General features: G+C 42.8%; 1 protein-coding gene across 1 annotated transcript in view; it reads left to right on the forward strand.

Annotated features, from left to right (window-relative positions):
* The window catches only part of bsdc1 (BSD domain containing 1), a 50,425-nt gene that overhangs the window by 19,464 nt on the left and 18,171 nt on the right, over positions 1–12,790 (forward strand). Inside the window, exons 2-6 of the mRNA XM_068006648.1 lie at positions 4,330–4,393; positions 6,902–7,018; positions 8,463–8,630; positions 9,170–9,224; positions 12,033–12,148. Of these exons, the coding sequence (XP_067862749.1) occupies positions 4,330–4,393; positions 6,902–7,018; positions 8,463–8,630; positions 9,170–9,224; positions 12,033–12,148 (520 nt within the window). The remainder of the gene's footprint in view (positions 1–4,329; positions 4,394–6,901; positions 7,019–8,462; positions 8,631–9,169; positions 9,225–12,032; positions 12,149–12,790) is intronic.

Genomic DNA, 12,790 nt, shown 5'->3' on the forward strand with positions numbered 1-12,790 from the left:
ATGCTATAGACAGAGCTAAGCGATTCCACAACCAACGGATCAGATCAAAGCTCTGCAGTCCTGCCACATCCAGTCGTGAATGGTGGTGGACAATTAAACAACTAACGGGAGGAGGAGGTGCTGCAAACATCCCCATTCTCAATGATGGCGGAGTCCAGCACGTGAGTGCAAAAGACAAGGCTGAAGTGTTTGCAACCATCTTCAGCCAGAAGTGCCGAGTGGATGATCCATCTCGGCCTCCTCCCGATATCCCCACCATCACGGAAGCCAGTCTTCGGCCAATTCGATTCACTCCACGTGATATCAAGAAACGGCTGAGTGCACTGGATACAGCAAAGGCTATGGGCCCCGACAACATCCCAGCTGTAGTGCTGATGACTTGTGCTCCAGAACTGGCTGCGCCTCTAGCCAAGCTGTTCCAGTACAGCTACAACACTGGCATCCACCCGACAATGTGGAAAATTGCCCAGGTATGTCCTGTCCACAAAAAGCACGACAAATCCAATCCGGCCAATTACCGCCCCATCAGTCTACTCTCAATCATCAGCAAAGTGATGGAAGGTGTCGTCGACAGTGCTATCAAGCGGCACTTACTCACCAATAACCTGCTCACTGATACTCAGTTTGGGTTCCGCCAGGACCACTCGGCTCCAGACCTCATTACAGCCTTGGTCCAAACATGGACAAAAGAGCTGAATTCCAGAGGTGAGGTGAGAGTGACTGCCCTTGACATCAAGGCAGCATTTGACCGAGTGTGGCACCAAGGAGCCCTAGTAAAATTGAAGTCAATGGGAATCGGGGAAAACTCTCCAGTGGCTGGAGTCATACCTAGCACAAAGGAAGATGGTAGTGGTTGTTGGAGGCCAATCATCTCAGCCCCAGGGCATTGCTGCAGGAGTTCTTCAGGGCAGTGTCCTAGGCCCAACCATCTTCAGCTGCTTCATCAATGACCTTCCCTCCATCATAAGGTCAGAAATGGGGATGTTCGCTGATGACTGCACAGTGTTCAGTTCCATTCGCGACCCCTCAGATAATGAAGCAGTCCGAGCCCGCATGCAGCAAGACCTGGACAACATCCAGGCTTGGGCTCATAAGTGGCAAGTAACATTCGCGCCAGATAAGTGCCAGGCAATGACCATCTCCAACAAGAGAGAGTCTAACCACCTCCCCTTGACATTCAACGGCATTACCATCGCCCCATCGCCGAATCCCCCACCATCAACATCCTGGGGGTCACCATTGACCAGAAACTTAACTGGACCAGCCATATAAATACTGTGGCTACGAGAGCAGGTCAGAGGCTGGGTATTCTGCGGCGAGTGACTCACCTCCTGACTCCCCAAAGCCTTTCCACCATCTACAAGGCACAAGTCAGGAGTGTGATGGAATACTCTCCACTTGCCTGGATGAGTGCAGCTCCAACAACACTCAAGAAGCTCGACACCATCCAAGATAAAGCAGCCCGCTTGATTGGCACCCCATCCACCACCCTAAACATTCACTCCCTTCACCACAGGATGCACTGCAGCAACTCGCCAAGGCTTCTTCGACAGCACCTCCCAAACCCGCGACCTCTACCACCTAGAAGGACAAGAGCAGCAGGCGCATGGGAACAACACCACCTGCACGTTCCCCTCCAAGTCACACACCATCCCGACTTGGAAATATATCGCCGTTCCTTCATTGTCGCTGGGTCAAAATCCTGGAACTCCCTTCCTAACAGCACTGTGGGAGAACCGTCACCACACGGACTGCAGCAGTTCAAGAAGGCGGCTCACCACCACCTTCTCGAGGGCAATTAGGGATGGGCAATAAATGCTGGCCTCGCCAGCGACGCCCACATCCCATGAACGAATAAAAAAATAAAAAATAAAAACTCCACGGGAAAAGTGATCCAACCATAGCTAACTAGAGAAGTTAAGGATAGTGTTAAATTAAAAGAAGAGGCTTATAATGTTGCCAAAAAGAGTAGTAAGCCTGATGAATGGTAGGGTTTTAGAAATCAACAAAGGATGAACAAGAAATTGATAAAGGGGAAGAAAATAGAATAAGGGAGTAAACTAGCAAGAAATATAAACACAGATTGTAAGAGCTTCTACAAGTATGTAAAAAGGAAGACATTGGTGAAAGTAAACGTGGGTCCCTTAAAGGCAGGAGAAATTATAATGGGGAATAGGGAAATGACAAATATTTTGTATCTGTCTTCACAAAAAACATACCGGAAATGGTGGGGGAATCAAAGGTCTAATGTGAATGAGGAACTTAAAGTAAATAAGATTAGTAAAGGAAAAAGTACTGGAGAAATTAATGGGACTAAAAGTCAACAAATCCCCTGGACATGATGGCCTACATCCTAGGGTTTTAAAAGAGGTGGCTGCAGAGATAGTGGATGCATTGGTTTTGATCTTTCAGAATTCCCTAGATTCTAGAACGGTCCCTGTGGATTGGAAGGTAGTAAATGTAACTCTGCTATTCAAGAAAGGAGGGAGAGAGAAAACGGAACCATAGGCCAGTTAGCCTGGCATCAATAATAAGGAAAATGCTAGAATCTGTTATTAAGGACGTAGTAACAGGGCACTCAGAAAATTATAACATGTTTAGGCAGAGTCAACACAGTTTTATGAAAGGGAAATCGTGTTTGATAAATGTATTCGAATTTTTTGAGGGTGTAACTAGCAGGGTAGATAAAGGGGAACCAGTGGATGTAGTATATTTGGATTTTCAAAAGGCATTCGATAAGGTGTTACACAAGATTAGGGCTCATGGGATTGGGGGTAATATATTAGCATGGATAGAGGATTGGTTAACGGACAGAAAACAGAGAGTAGGAATAAACAGCTCATTTTCAGGTTGGCAGGTTGTAACTGGTGGGGTGCTGCAAGGATCAGTGCTTGGGCCTCAGCTGTTTACAATGTATATCAATGACTTAGATGAAGGGACCGAGTGTAATTTATCCAAGTTTGCTGACGATACAAAGCCAGGTGGGAAAGTAAGCTGTGAGGTGGACGCAAAGGTATATCGACCGGTTAAGTGAGTGGACGAGCAGGTGGCAGATGGAGTATAATGTGGGGAAATGTGAAATTATCCACTTTGGTAGGAAGAATAGAAATGCAGAATATTTTTTTAAAAGGGAAGAGACTAAGAAATGTTGGTAGTTCAGAGATCTGGGTGTCCTTGTATAAGGGACACAAAAAGTTAGCATGCCTGTACAGCAAGCAATTCGGAAGGCAAATGGCATGTTGGCCTTTATTGCAAAGGGGTTGGAGTACAAGAGTAAGGAAGTCTTACTATTGTACAGGGTTTTGGTGAGACCTCACCTGGAATACTGTGTACCAAAGGAAGGATATACTTGCCTCAGAGGCAGTGTAACGAAGGTTCACTAGATTGATTCCTAGGACAATCTTCTCGTCCTATGAGGAGAGGTTGAGTAGAATGGGCCTATACTCTCTGGAGTTTAGAAGAATGAGAGGTGATCTTGTTGAAACATCCAAGATTCTGAGGGGGCTTGATAGGTAGATACTGAGAGGTTGTTTCCCATGGCTGGAGAGTCTACAACTGAGGGGCATGGTTTCAGAATAAGGGGTCGGCCATTTAAGATTGAGATGAGGAGGAATTGCTTCACCTAGAGGGTTGTGAATCTTTAGAATTCTCTACCCCAGAGGGCTGTGGATGCTGAGTCATGAATATGTTCAAGGATGAGATTGATAGATGTTTGGACTCTAGGGGGAATCATGGGATATGGGGATCGGACGGGGAAGTGTTGAGATTGAAGATCAGCCATGATCTTATTGAATGGCAGAGAAGGCATGAGGGGCCTTATGGCCTACTCCTGCTCTTGTTTCTTGATCTTACTTAGAACATAACAGCACATGTCTGACGATAGTAGTATGGTATTATGATGAAGAATGACACAAGGATAGTTAATTTGTTTTTAAATTTCTTCCTTACATTGCTGTAACCAGGTTCTGAGATGTACAGAATGCCTGAGTGACTTGTGCCTTTGTTGACATCAGCATTTTGCTGTGGAAGTACTTCAGTTCCCCACTTTCCCCAGACAGCCTTAAGACTGTGAACTCAGTAAATGGGGTTCCTCGCTGCAAGCTCCTGTACTTGTACTCTGGCACAACTCATTAGTAAACCTATCCCATGAATTCTCTTCAATTCAGCTGGTTCCTGGACTGTCAGCAATGCATCACTTGAATATTATATTTTTAAAAGAAAATGAGTGGGATACAAATATTACAGAAATATAGATAGGTGAATTTGTGTTTTTTAGTTTAAAAGTTTATTTAAGAGTTCAAATTGAAGGAATATCCTCTTTCCTTGCAGGGAATCTGGTGGGAGTTGGTGGGGGAGCTGGATACAGGACGGTTTCCAATCAGTAAAAGAAAAGGTAAGAACAGAGCCTGCCTTTGTATTATATTGTGTATGCTGGGTCTATGAATTTGCAGGCGAATTTTATTTTTGGAGGCAGCACCCAGGTGGTTTATGAAATCTAATCCTCAAATCTTCACTGACTGTTCATGGGTTGTAAGTATCTTTTTTTAATTGAGTCACTCCATACGGACAAATTTGCAGCCGGTGGCCTTACTTTTGGAATTGTGGCTAGAGGAAGAAAGTGATGACCACTCTGGTAAGATATGAAGTCAAGAGCAGAAGTGGAGAAGATGAAGCTATTCTTTTTGTGCAGTTGTCTACCCACTGCTCTTCTCTGAAGGCATTGACTTTTTTGCTGGAGTATGGTTCTACATACCAGTTGTTCTCTGGTGTCTTATTGAAGTGGCTGTTCACGTACATGTCTAGATGGTGACATTCAGTAAGTTATTTAACTCGAGGCTGTCAAAGCCAAGTCTGACCCTGTCCTCACCTGAAGTCCACAGAGGTGCACTTCTAGCAGGGGTTACTGGATACTGATCAGGAGGAATAGGATCATAAAAGGTTACAGCACGGAAGGAGGCCATTCGGCCCATCGAGTCCATGCCAGCTCTATGCATTAGCAATCCAGCTAGTCCCAATGCCTCGCCCTATACCCGTATCCCTGCACATTTTTCCATTTCAAGTACTTATCCAGTTCCCTTTTGAAGGCCATGACTGAATCTACCTCCACCACTCCCTCGGGCAGTGCATTCCAGATCCTAACCACTCGCTGTGTTTAAAAAAAAAAGTTTCCTCATTTCACCTTTGGTTCTTTTGCTAATCACCTTAAATTAATGCCCTCTGGTTCTTGACCCTTCCGCCAATGGGAACAGTTTATCTCTTTCTCCTCTGTCTAGACCCTTCATGATTTTGAACACCTCTATCAAATCTCCTCTCAACCGTCTCTATTCCAAGGAGAACAACCCCAGCCTCTCCAGTCTATCCACGTAATTTAAGTCCTTCATCCCTGGAATCATTCTAGTAAATTTCCTCTGCACCCTCTCTAAGGCCTTCACATCCTTTCTAAAATGCGATGTCCAGAACTGGACACAATACTCCAGTTGTGGCCGAACCATTGATTTATAAAGGTTCATCATGACTTCCTTGCTTTGAACTCTATGCCTCTATTAATAAAGCTCAGGACCAGCATATGCTTTTTTAACTGCTTTTCGTTTTGCACAAGGCCCCTCACGATTTTCTACTCCAGCCAATCCTCCACTTTGTTGGTGAGGCTAATTGCAGCACCTATTTAGTTGGTTTTAAAGGCATTTTTGCTTTCTAGCTTTGCCCCTTTTGTGTCTAAACTGTAGCTAAAACTATTTCTGGACTTGGGCGGCGGGGGGGTGTTGGGACTCTCTCTTCTACCACACATGGATCACCACAGATTGTGCAGCAAATAATTTTATGATAAGTAAAATGATTTGTTTTAGACAACAGGGATATTAATTTTTGTAACCTGGGTGGAGAGTAATGATGATGGAAAGATTGTCCCCACTGTCCCCCCCTCATTAAACCAGTATAACATTTGAGTTTTCCACTCATTGATTGTAATGGGTCCTGCAAATAAAAATACCAGTTTTGTGTTAGTTGGTGGTGATAAAGTGCAGGTTGATGCTATGCTCCCAAGGACTTGGATTAAGATTGCCCTAAGCTGATTTCACATGGTCTCTTAGTCATTGGATAGATGAGATTTTCTTCCCAGTTGGATTCAAACTTGGGTCCTAGAGGTAAAAGGCAGTATGCTAATGCATTTAAAAACTTTGATTGTATTTCAAGTTGCCTTCCCCTCCCCAACCTCACCAGAGGGTCCTTGTAAGTATTTATCTTTCTTTTGTAATTGAGTGTACCCCTACCCAGTGATCCTGATGATTTGGAAGTGAGTCTTATCAAACCTGTCATTGGATTCCATGCTGAGTATTAAAGAAAGCCCTCCGATTAGCTGTGTGCTACCACTGTTCACTCAACTCGCTGATCCTTTAAAATGATTTTCGCACGGTAGTAGATAACATTGCAAGATTAGGAATTCTACTAATAGCTGCCAAATTGAGATGCACTGCTCCTACTTTAGAAGATTGTATACCATCTATCTCAAGCCATGATCTGAAACTGATGACTTAGTTGGATGGTGTGTTATTATACTACATGTTGTGTCATAAAGTGCTAGCCATGGAATCATGCCAAAACTTCCCAGAGAATGATTCTCATCTTGTACTGTTTAGAGAGGGATCGAGTGGAGCAGCTTGCTTCTGTACAGCAAGGAAAGAAAATTGGAAGACAAATCAACCTGTATTGCTTTTCTACGTCTTCTAATGTTCAGAGTATCATTCCCAGATAAAATGTGCAACATAACTGCTTGTCTGAGAATGGTAAATGATATTCATGGAGGAATTTAAAAGTGGAATGAAAGAAACTAAAGGAGAGGAAATTTTTTTTTAAAAAAGCTTTATAGAATATAATACTGTTCATGTCACCTTCCCCCCAACAGTCTACTGAAGCATTGGAGTTTATGAAACGGGATCTTGCAGAGTTTTCACATGTGGTACAACATGATACAGCATGTACAATTGCTGCCACCGCTAATGCAGTGAAAGAAAAGCTGAGTGTGAGTACATAACTGTATTACTTCATTATACAGTTGACTTCAGTTTAAAAACATTTGATGTAAGCATAATACTGATGCAGACATAGCATTCTAGTGGATAATATCTATTATTCCCATCAAATAGAGTTCCTGATGAGAAATTGCAATAGCTTGGTCCAGTATTGCTGATGCATGGCATTTTCTAGAATAGCTGCCTACATACGTATTTTAGATATAATTTGTTGATTGAGAAGCACTTTGGGCTGTCATGAGGATGTGACTGTGCACTGTGTGAATACAAGTTATTGCTAATTGAGCATTTCAGTGCATAACTCACTGCATAGTCTGGTTCATTTCACCTGAAGATAGTAGCATACCAGATGTATAAGAGTGTAACCAGCCTTCCTTTGTTCCAGTAGTGCTTCGTAGCTGAAGATTGCTACAGTGTGAAGAGAATTTACAGACGTGGAGGGGGGAAGTGGGTAAACTTGTTTGTTTTTTTTTTTTGCTTCCTGTATTAACCCTTGCATCTACCGTGCTTTTGTTTGGGATGGATCAGCCTGAAGCATCTCCACAGATGCTGTTGATGTGGCTTCCTATTCACCACCAGGGGGCACTCCTCATTGTGACAAGTGATGCTTCTTCAGAGGTTGCCACCAAGAAAGGGAAACGTATTCCTAGGCACAGTCAAGGTTAATTGAGATTGGGATTTCAACCTATGATTCCTTGTTCAATGGCCAATATTCCAGCCACCTGCAGCGATTTCCTTCCTGTATAATTTGCAAGAATGTCTGTTTTAAGATTATTTAACTTTAATCTTTTATATCCATGGTTATGCAGTTTTCGTAACTTTGTTACAACCCTGTACTCAAAACAGTTACAGTGCTTAGTGTCATCCAAGGTATTCATAACATTCTTTTGGTGGCATCTGTATGTAGGGTTTCAGTTCAAATAGTATTTGAACAGCAAGAAGGTAATAGAATTGTAGTATAAACATTGTGGTGCAGTGAAAGGATCATCATGACCAATGGAAAGTTGAAAACTGTCCCTTAATTCTTTATGCAGTACTGGTCAGAATATAATTCCTTTATCAAATTGCTTTGAATAACACGGCTGTATTTTTCCAGCAAATTCCCAGTAGCATTCAATCAGTGTGACTTCAGCATCTCTTTGAACTCCCATTGGCATTGTATTCACACTGTAATGCTATGAGTTATATAAATTACACACAGAATTGATTACAAGGCAGCAATCACCTCAACGTAATCTGAGAATAAAGCTCAGGTAATTTTGTAATTGTCACTTAAAGGCCTGACCTCCAAAATGAAAACAAACAAATAAAAAAAAAATTAAGTATACTGTTGCAGGGGTTGCCATGTATAACGATAGTGCACAAATTGTTTTAGTATATTAATTGTATGAAATGTTAAAACCTAAGTGCATTTCTTTGATATTTTGTTTGTAGGCAGAAACTTCTACAGGGGCAGGGCAGCAAGTCAAAAAGGGATTATCAAACATTCTGGGAGTCCTCTCTGACACGTTTGCTCCTCCTCCAGACAAAACTATTGATTGTGATGTTATAACACTGGTTGCAACACCATCTGGTACTACAGAAATCTACGACAGTACTAAGGTATTTGGAGCAATTTGCAGCTTCTGGTCTTTAAGAAGCTACTTAGTTTAGCACTTTTAGATTAGAGTACTCTTGAGTGTTACTTTGGTGGGGGGGTGAATCAAAATGCATTAATGAACACTGGCCATTTAGGAAGTTGGATTGCTACCAGATCCAGAATAGGTCTGTACAACAGCAGTTTCAGCACTCCCATTGTCTGCCTGACTGGAATGAGCTTTATCCAACTTGAAAACGTCATATTTTAGCAGATTATTAGGAGTCAAATTGAGGAATTAAATGCCAGAATTTCACACAATTTGGAAACCCGATTTAAATATTTAAACTCATTCAAAAAATAATGAGAGAGAAAACAATCTGGCATTTCTTTTTCTGTTGCATATACATATATCATCTTTTTGCATCTGTCATATGATGGAAAACCAGTTTATGATTTGAAACCTACATTGACAATGACTTGTTGTTGAATAAGTCCTTCGAACCACTGTGCTACTGATTGATGTCAATTCTTTGACTAAATAACCAAGTGTATTGGTTTTCAGGCTCGTCTTTACAGTCTACAGGCTGATCCGGCAACGTACTGCAATGAGCCAGATGGTAAGAAACGTAATGGAACCTAAATCTTTTTGACAAATGTTCTTCAGGTACAAGCTATATAGTAATGAGTTTTGGGCCCTCTGGATTTGAGTCTGTTGAATTTATTCTAGTAGATAGTAGGTTTTAAAGAGACTGCAAATTGAGAGGACTGAGTGAGATATGTGGGAAATTATAGGACCGGAAAAGACTATGCAGTCCATCTGGCCAGTCCCAAAAGTTGATGCCTCTCAATCGCCCACTTCCTCAATATCTATGCAGGGGTCTCAAATTTTTCCACACCATCTGCTTCCAAAAGTAGTCTGTTCAACATTTCACCATGCTCTTTGTAAAGTAATTAAATCTAAATTGTCTGAAAAGCTCCCGCTTTTAAGATTGAGTTTGTATCCCCGGTTCTAGAGTTTGTAGCAATTATAAGAATATGATCAGGGAACAATTTATCTATTCCCTTAAGAATTTTAAATAGTGAAATAATGTTTCCCCTAAGCCTTCTCTTCAAAATAACAACTACAGGTTATTAACCTCTTCTCATAGTAAGGTATCAGTTTGGTTGTACTTTTTTGCACTGCCTGCAAAGCTGGATATCTTTGCTGTAATACAGTGACTAAAACTGTATGTAGTATTCCCAGGTGTGGTTGTTCCAGTCCCTTGCACCTTCTGGGTTTTGTGCTCTATCTGTCTGGCTATACATTATTGTCCTAAGTTATGGAAATAATTCCTATATGAAAATAAAAACCAGTAGTTACTATTCAATGATGTATTGTGTTCTAGAATGTTTTAAAATTATACCTAGAATAGACACTGTAATAATTCAATGTGCTTATTTTCCACACAACTGGAAGACCATTGCAAATCTCAGTATTGCAATGCTGATGAGATGCACTTCTGTGAATCATCGAATCTTTACTGCACAGAAGGAGGCCATTCGGCCCATTGAGCCTGTGCTGGCTCTTTGTAAGAGCAATCCAGTTAGTCCCTTTCCCCGTTGCCCTGCAATTATTTTCTCTTCAAATATTTATCCAATAATTAATTAAGAAGCCTCACACCTCAGTGGGAGGTTGCATTTCTCTGGTCACTCCTGTGTGCTGTGGGAAGCCTATGTGCCCAACGGGCCAATGTCAGAGATCCTGTCATAACCTTTGTCCTATTAGGCTGTTGTACCGGTCAGACCCCTGACGTTCACCCCTCCCTCTAAGATTCAATTGCCGACACCCCCACCGCCAACATCTTGGGGTCACCGCTGGCCAGAAGCTGAATGGGACCCAGTCACATCAATAAGAACAGGGCAGAGAACCTGTGACCCCTCAGGTGGGTGGAAGAAAAGCAGGGGTCCGGAGGGGAACAAGGTGGGAATTCTCCCCGGTGTCATGGGGCCAACATTCTTTCCTCAATCCAGCACCAGCTGTCACTGAGGCCTGGGCTCTAGATAACCCTGTAGGCCAACGCCCTTCAAAGGGTTGGATAAGTGCTCTGCATGGTTAATTTCCAGCCCACTTGCATGTTCAGTCTAACCACCTCCCCTTGACATTCAACAGCATTACCATTGCCGAATCCCCCACCATCAACGTCCTGAGGGTCACCATTGACCAGAAACTTAACTGGACCAGCCACATAAATACTGTGGCTACAAGAGCAGGTCAGAGGCTGGGTATTCTGCGGCGAGTGACTCACCTCCTGACTCCCCGAAACCTTTCCACCATCTACAAGGCACAAGTCAGGAGTGTGATGGAATACTCTCCACTTGCCTGGATGAGTGCAGCTCCAACAACACTCAAGTAGCTCAACACCATCCAGGACAAAGCAGCCTGCTTGATTGGCACCCCATCCACCACCCTAAACATTCACTCCCTTCACCGGCGCACTGTGGCTGCAGTGTGTACCATCCACAGGATGCACTGCAGCAACTTGCCAAGGCTTCTTTGACAGCACCTCCCAAACCAGTGACCTCTACTACCTAGAAGGACAAGGACAAGGGCAGCAGGCACATGGGAACAACACCACCTGCACGTTCCCCTCCAAGTCACACTCCAGCCCGACTTGGAAATATATCGCTGGGTCAAAATCCTGGAATTCCCTACCTAACAGCACTGTGGGAGAACCTTCACCACACGAACTGCAGTGGTTCAAGAAGGCGGCTCACCACCACCTTCTCAAGGGCAATTAGGGATGGGCAATAAATGCTGTCCTCGCCAGCAATGGGTTCCATTGAAGTTAGAGAACATTGGAATGACTTATTGCGTTTTTTTAATATTTTGTTGGTGAATCTGTTTTTTGTACTCATCAGCATGAAGGATGTCTGTAGTGAAAAATGGAACACTTCATTATGTTTTTGCCATCCAATATCAGCATCAAATCAGATAACTTATAATGCAGGACAGATGTAAAATAAATCTCCCTCTACATCAATCAGAGAACAACACCAGGGTGAATTTCCATTTCCCACACCTTATTGTCTCAGTGAAATTGCCAGTTTTGTGTTGTGGATTTGTCTTTACTGGGAATTGGGAACTTACTTCTTAGTCAGTTGAGAGGACAAACTGCTTTCATCCCATCTCTCTGGGCAACATTCAAATCCAGGGATAGCATGCTAACCTACGAACTACTTTGCCCAAAACTGTCCTATCATGATGTAATTGGATTAATTTGGACCTATTTGGAGAAGCTGGAAGAATAAGCAGTGTAAGAAATGGAAGAGTTATGCTATTATAATAGATGACGTCTTTCATTGTTGGAGTTTATAATTCCCAGTCCTAATGCAATCTGATGCAGACAATTATTTTTGTAATGGACTCTGTTTTTGTTTCTCCACAGGTCCTCTGGAGCTTTTTGATGAGTGGGTTACTGATTTTAATCTTGAAGATCAGAAAGGGGAAATCTCGGGCCTGTTGGTTGACAGTCCTTCAGTACGTGCGCTTTACACAAAAATGGTGCGTACTATGTCAACCATGATGCTTATTCTTGCTGATTCTCTAAATGAGACTATTAGATTGCATCAAGCGATAAGCCAGTTTTGTGTTGTGGGGTCATTTCAAGGCGAAACTGGTTTGATCTCACCATATTCATTTCAATTGAACAGCCATAACATGGGGATTAGCCATGACTCCTATTACAAAGGTTTTAATTATTAGCCTATTAACCTTGCTACTCAACATTTTCATGTTCAGTTTTATTTTATGATATGGTACTTACAATATAATATACACTTTAAGACCCACTAGGTTTTCCTAGGAGTTCCTCAGGGCAGTGTCCTAGGCCCAACCATCTTCAGCTGCTTCATCAATGACCTTCCCTCCATCATAAGGTCAGAAATGGGGATGTTCGCTGATGCTTGCATAGTGTTCAGTTCCATTTGCAACACCTCAGATAATGAAGCAGTCCGTGCCCGCATACAGCAAGACCTGGACAACATCTAGGCTTGGGCTGATAAGTGGCAAGTAACATTCGTGCCAGACAAGTGCCAGGCAATGACCATCTCCAACAAGAGAGAGTCTAACCACCTCCCCTTGACATTCAACGGCATTACCATCGCCGAATCCCCCACCATCAACATCCTGGGGGTCACCATTGAC

Source organism: Heptranchias perlo, chromosome 26 (assembly GCF_035084215.1).
Source record: "Heptranchias perlo isolate sHepPer1 chromosome 26, sHepPer1.hap1, whole genome shotgun sequence".
NCBI lineage: Eukaryota > Metazoa > Chordata > Chondrichthyes > Hexanchiformes > Hexanchidae > Heptranchias > Heptranchias perlo.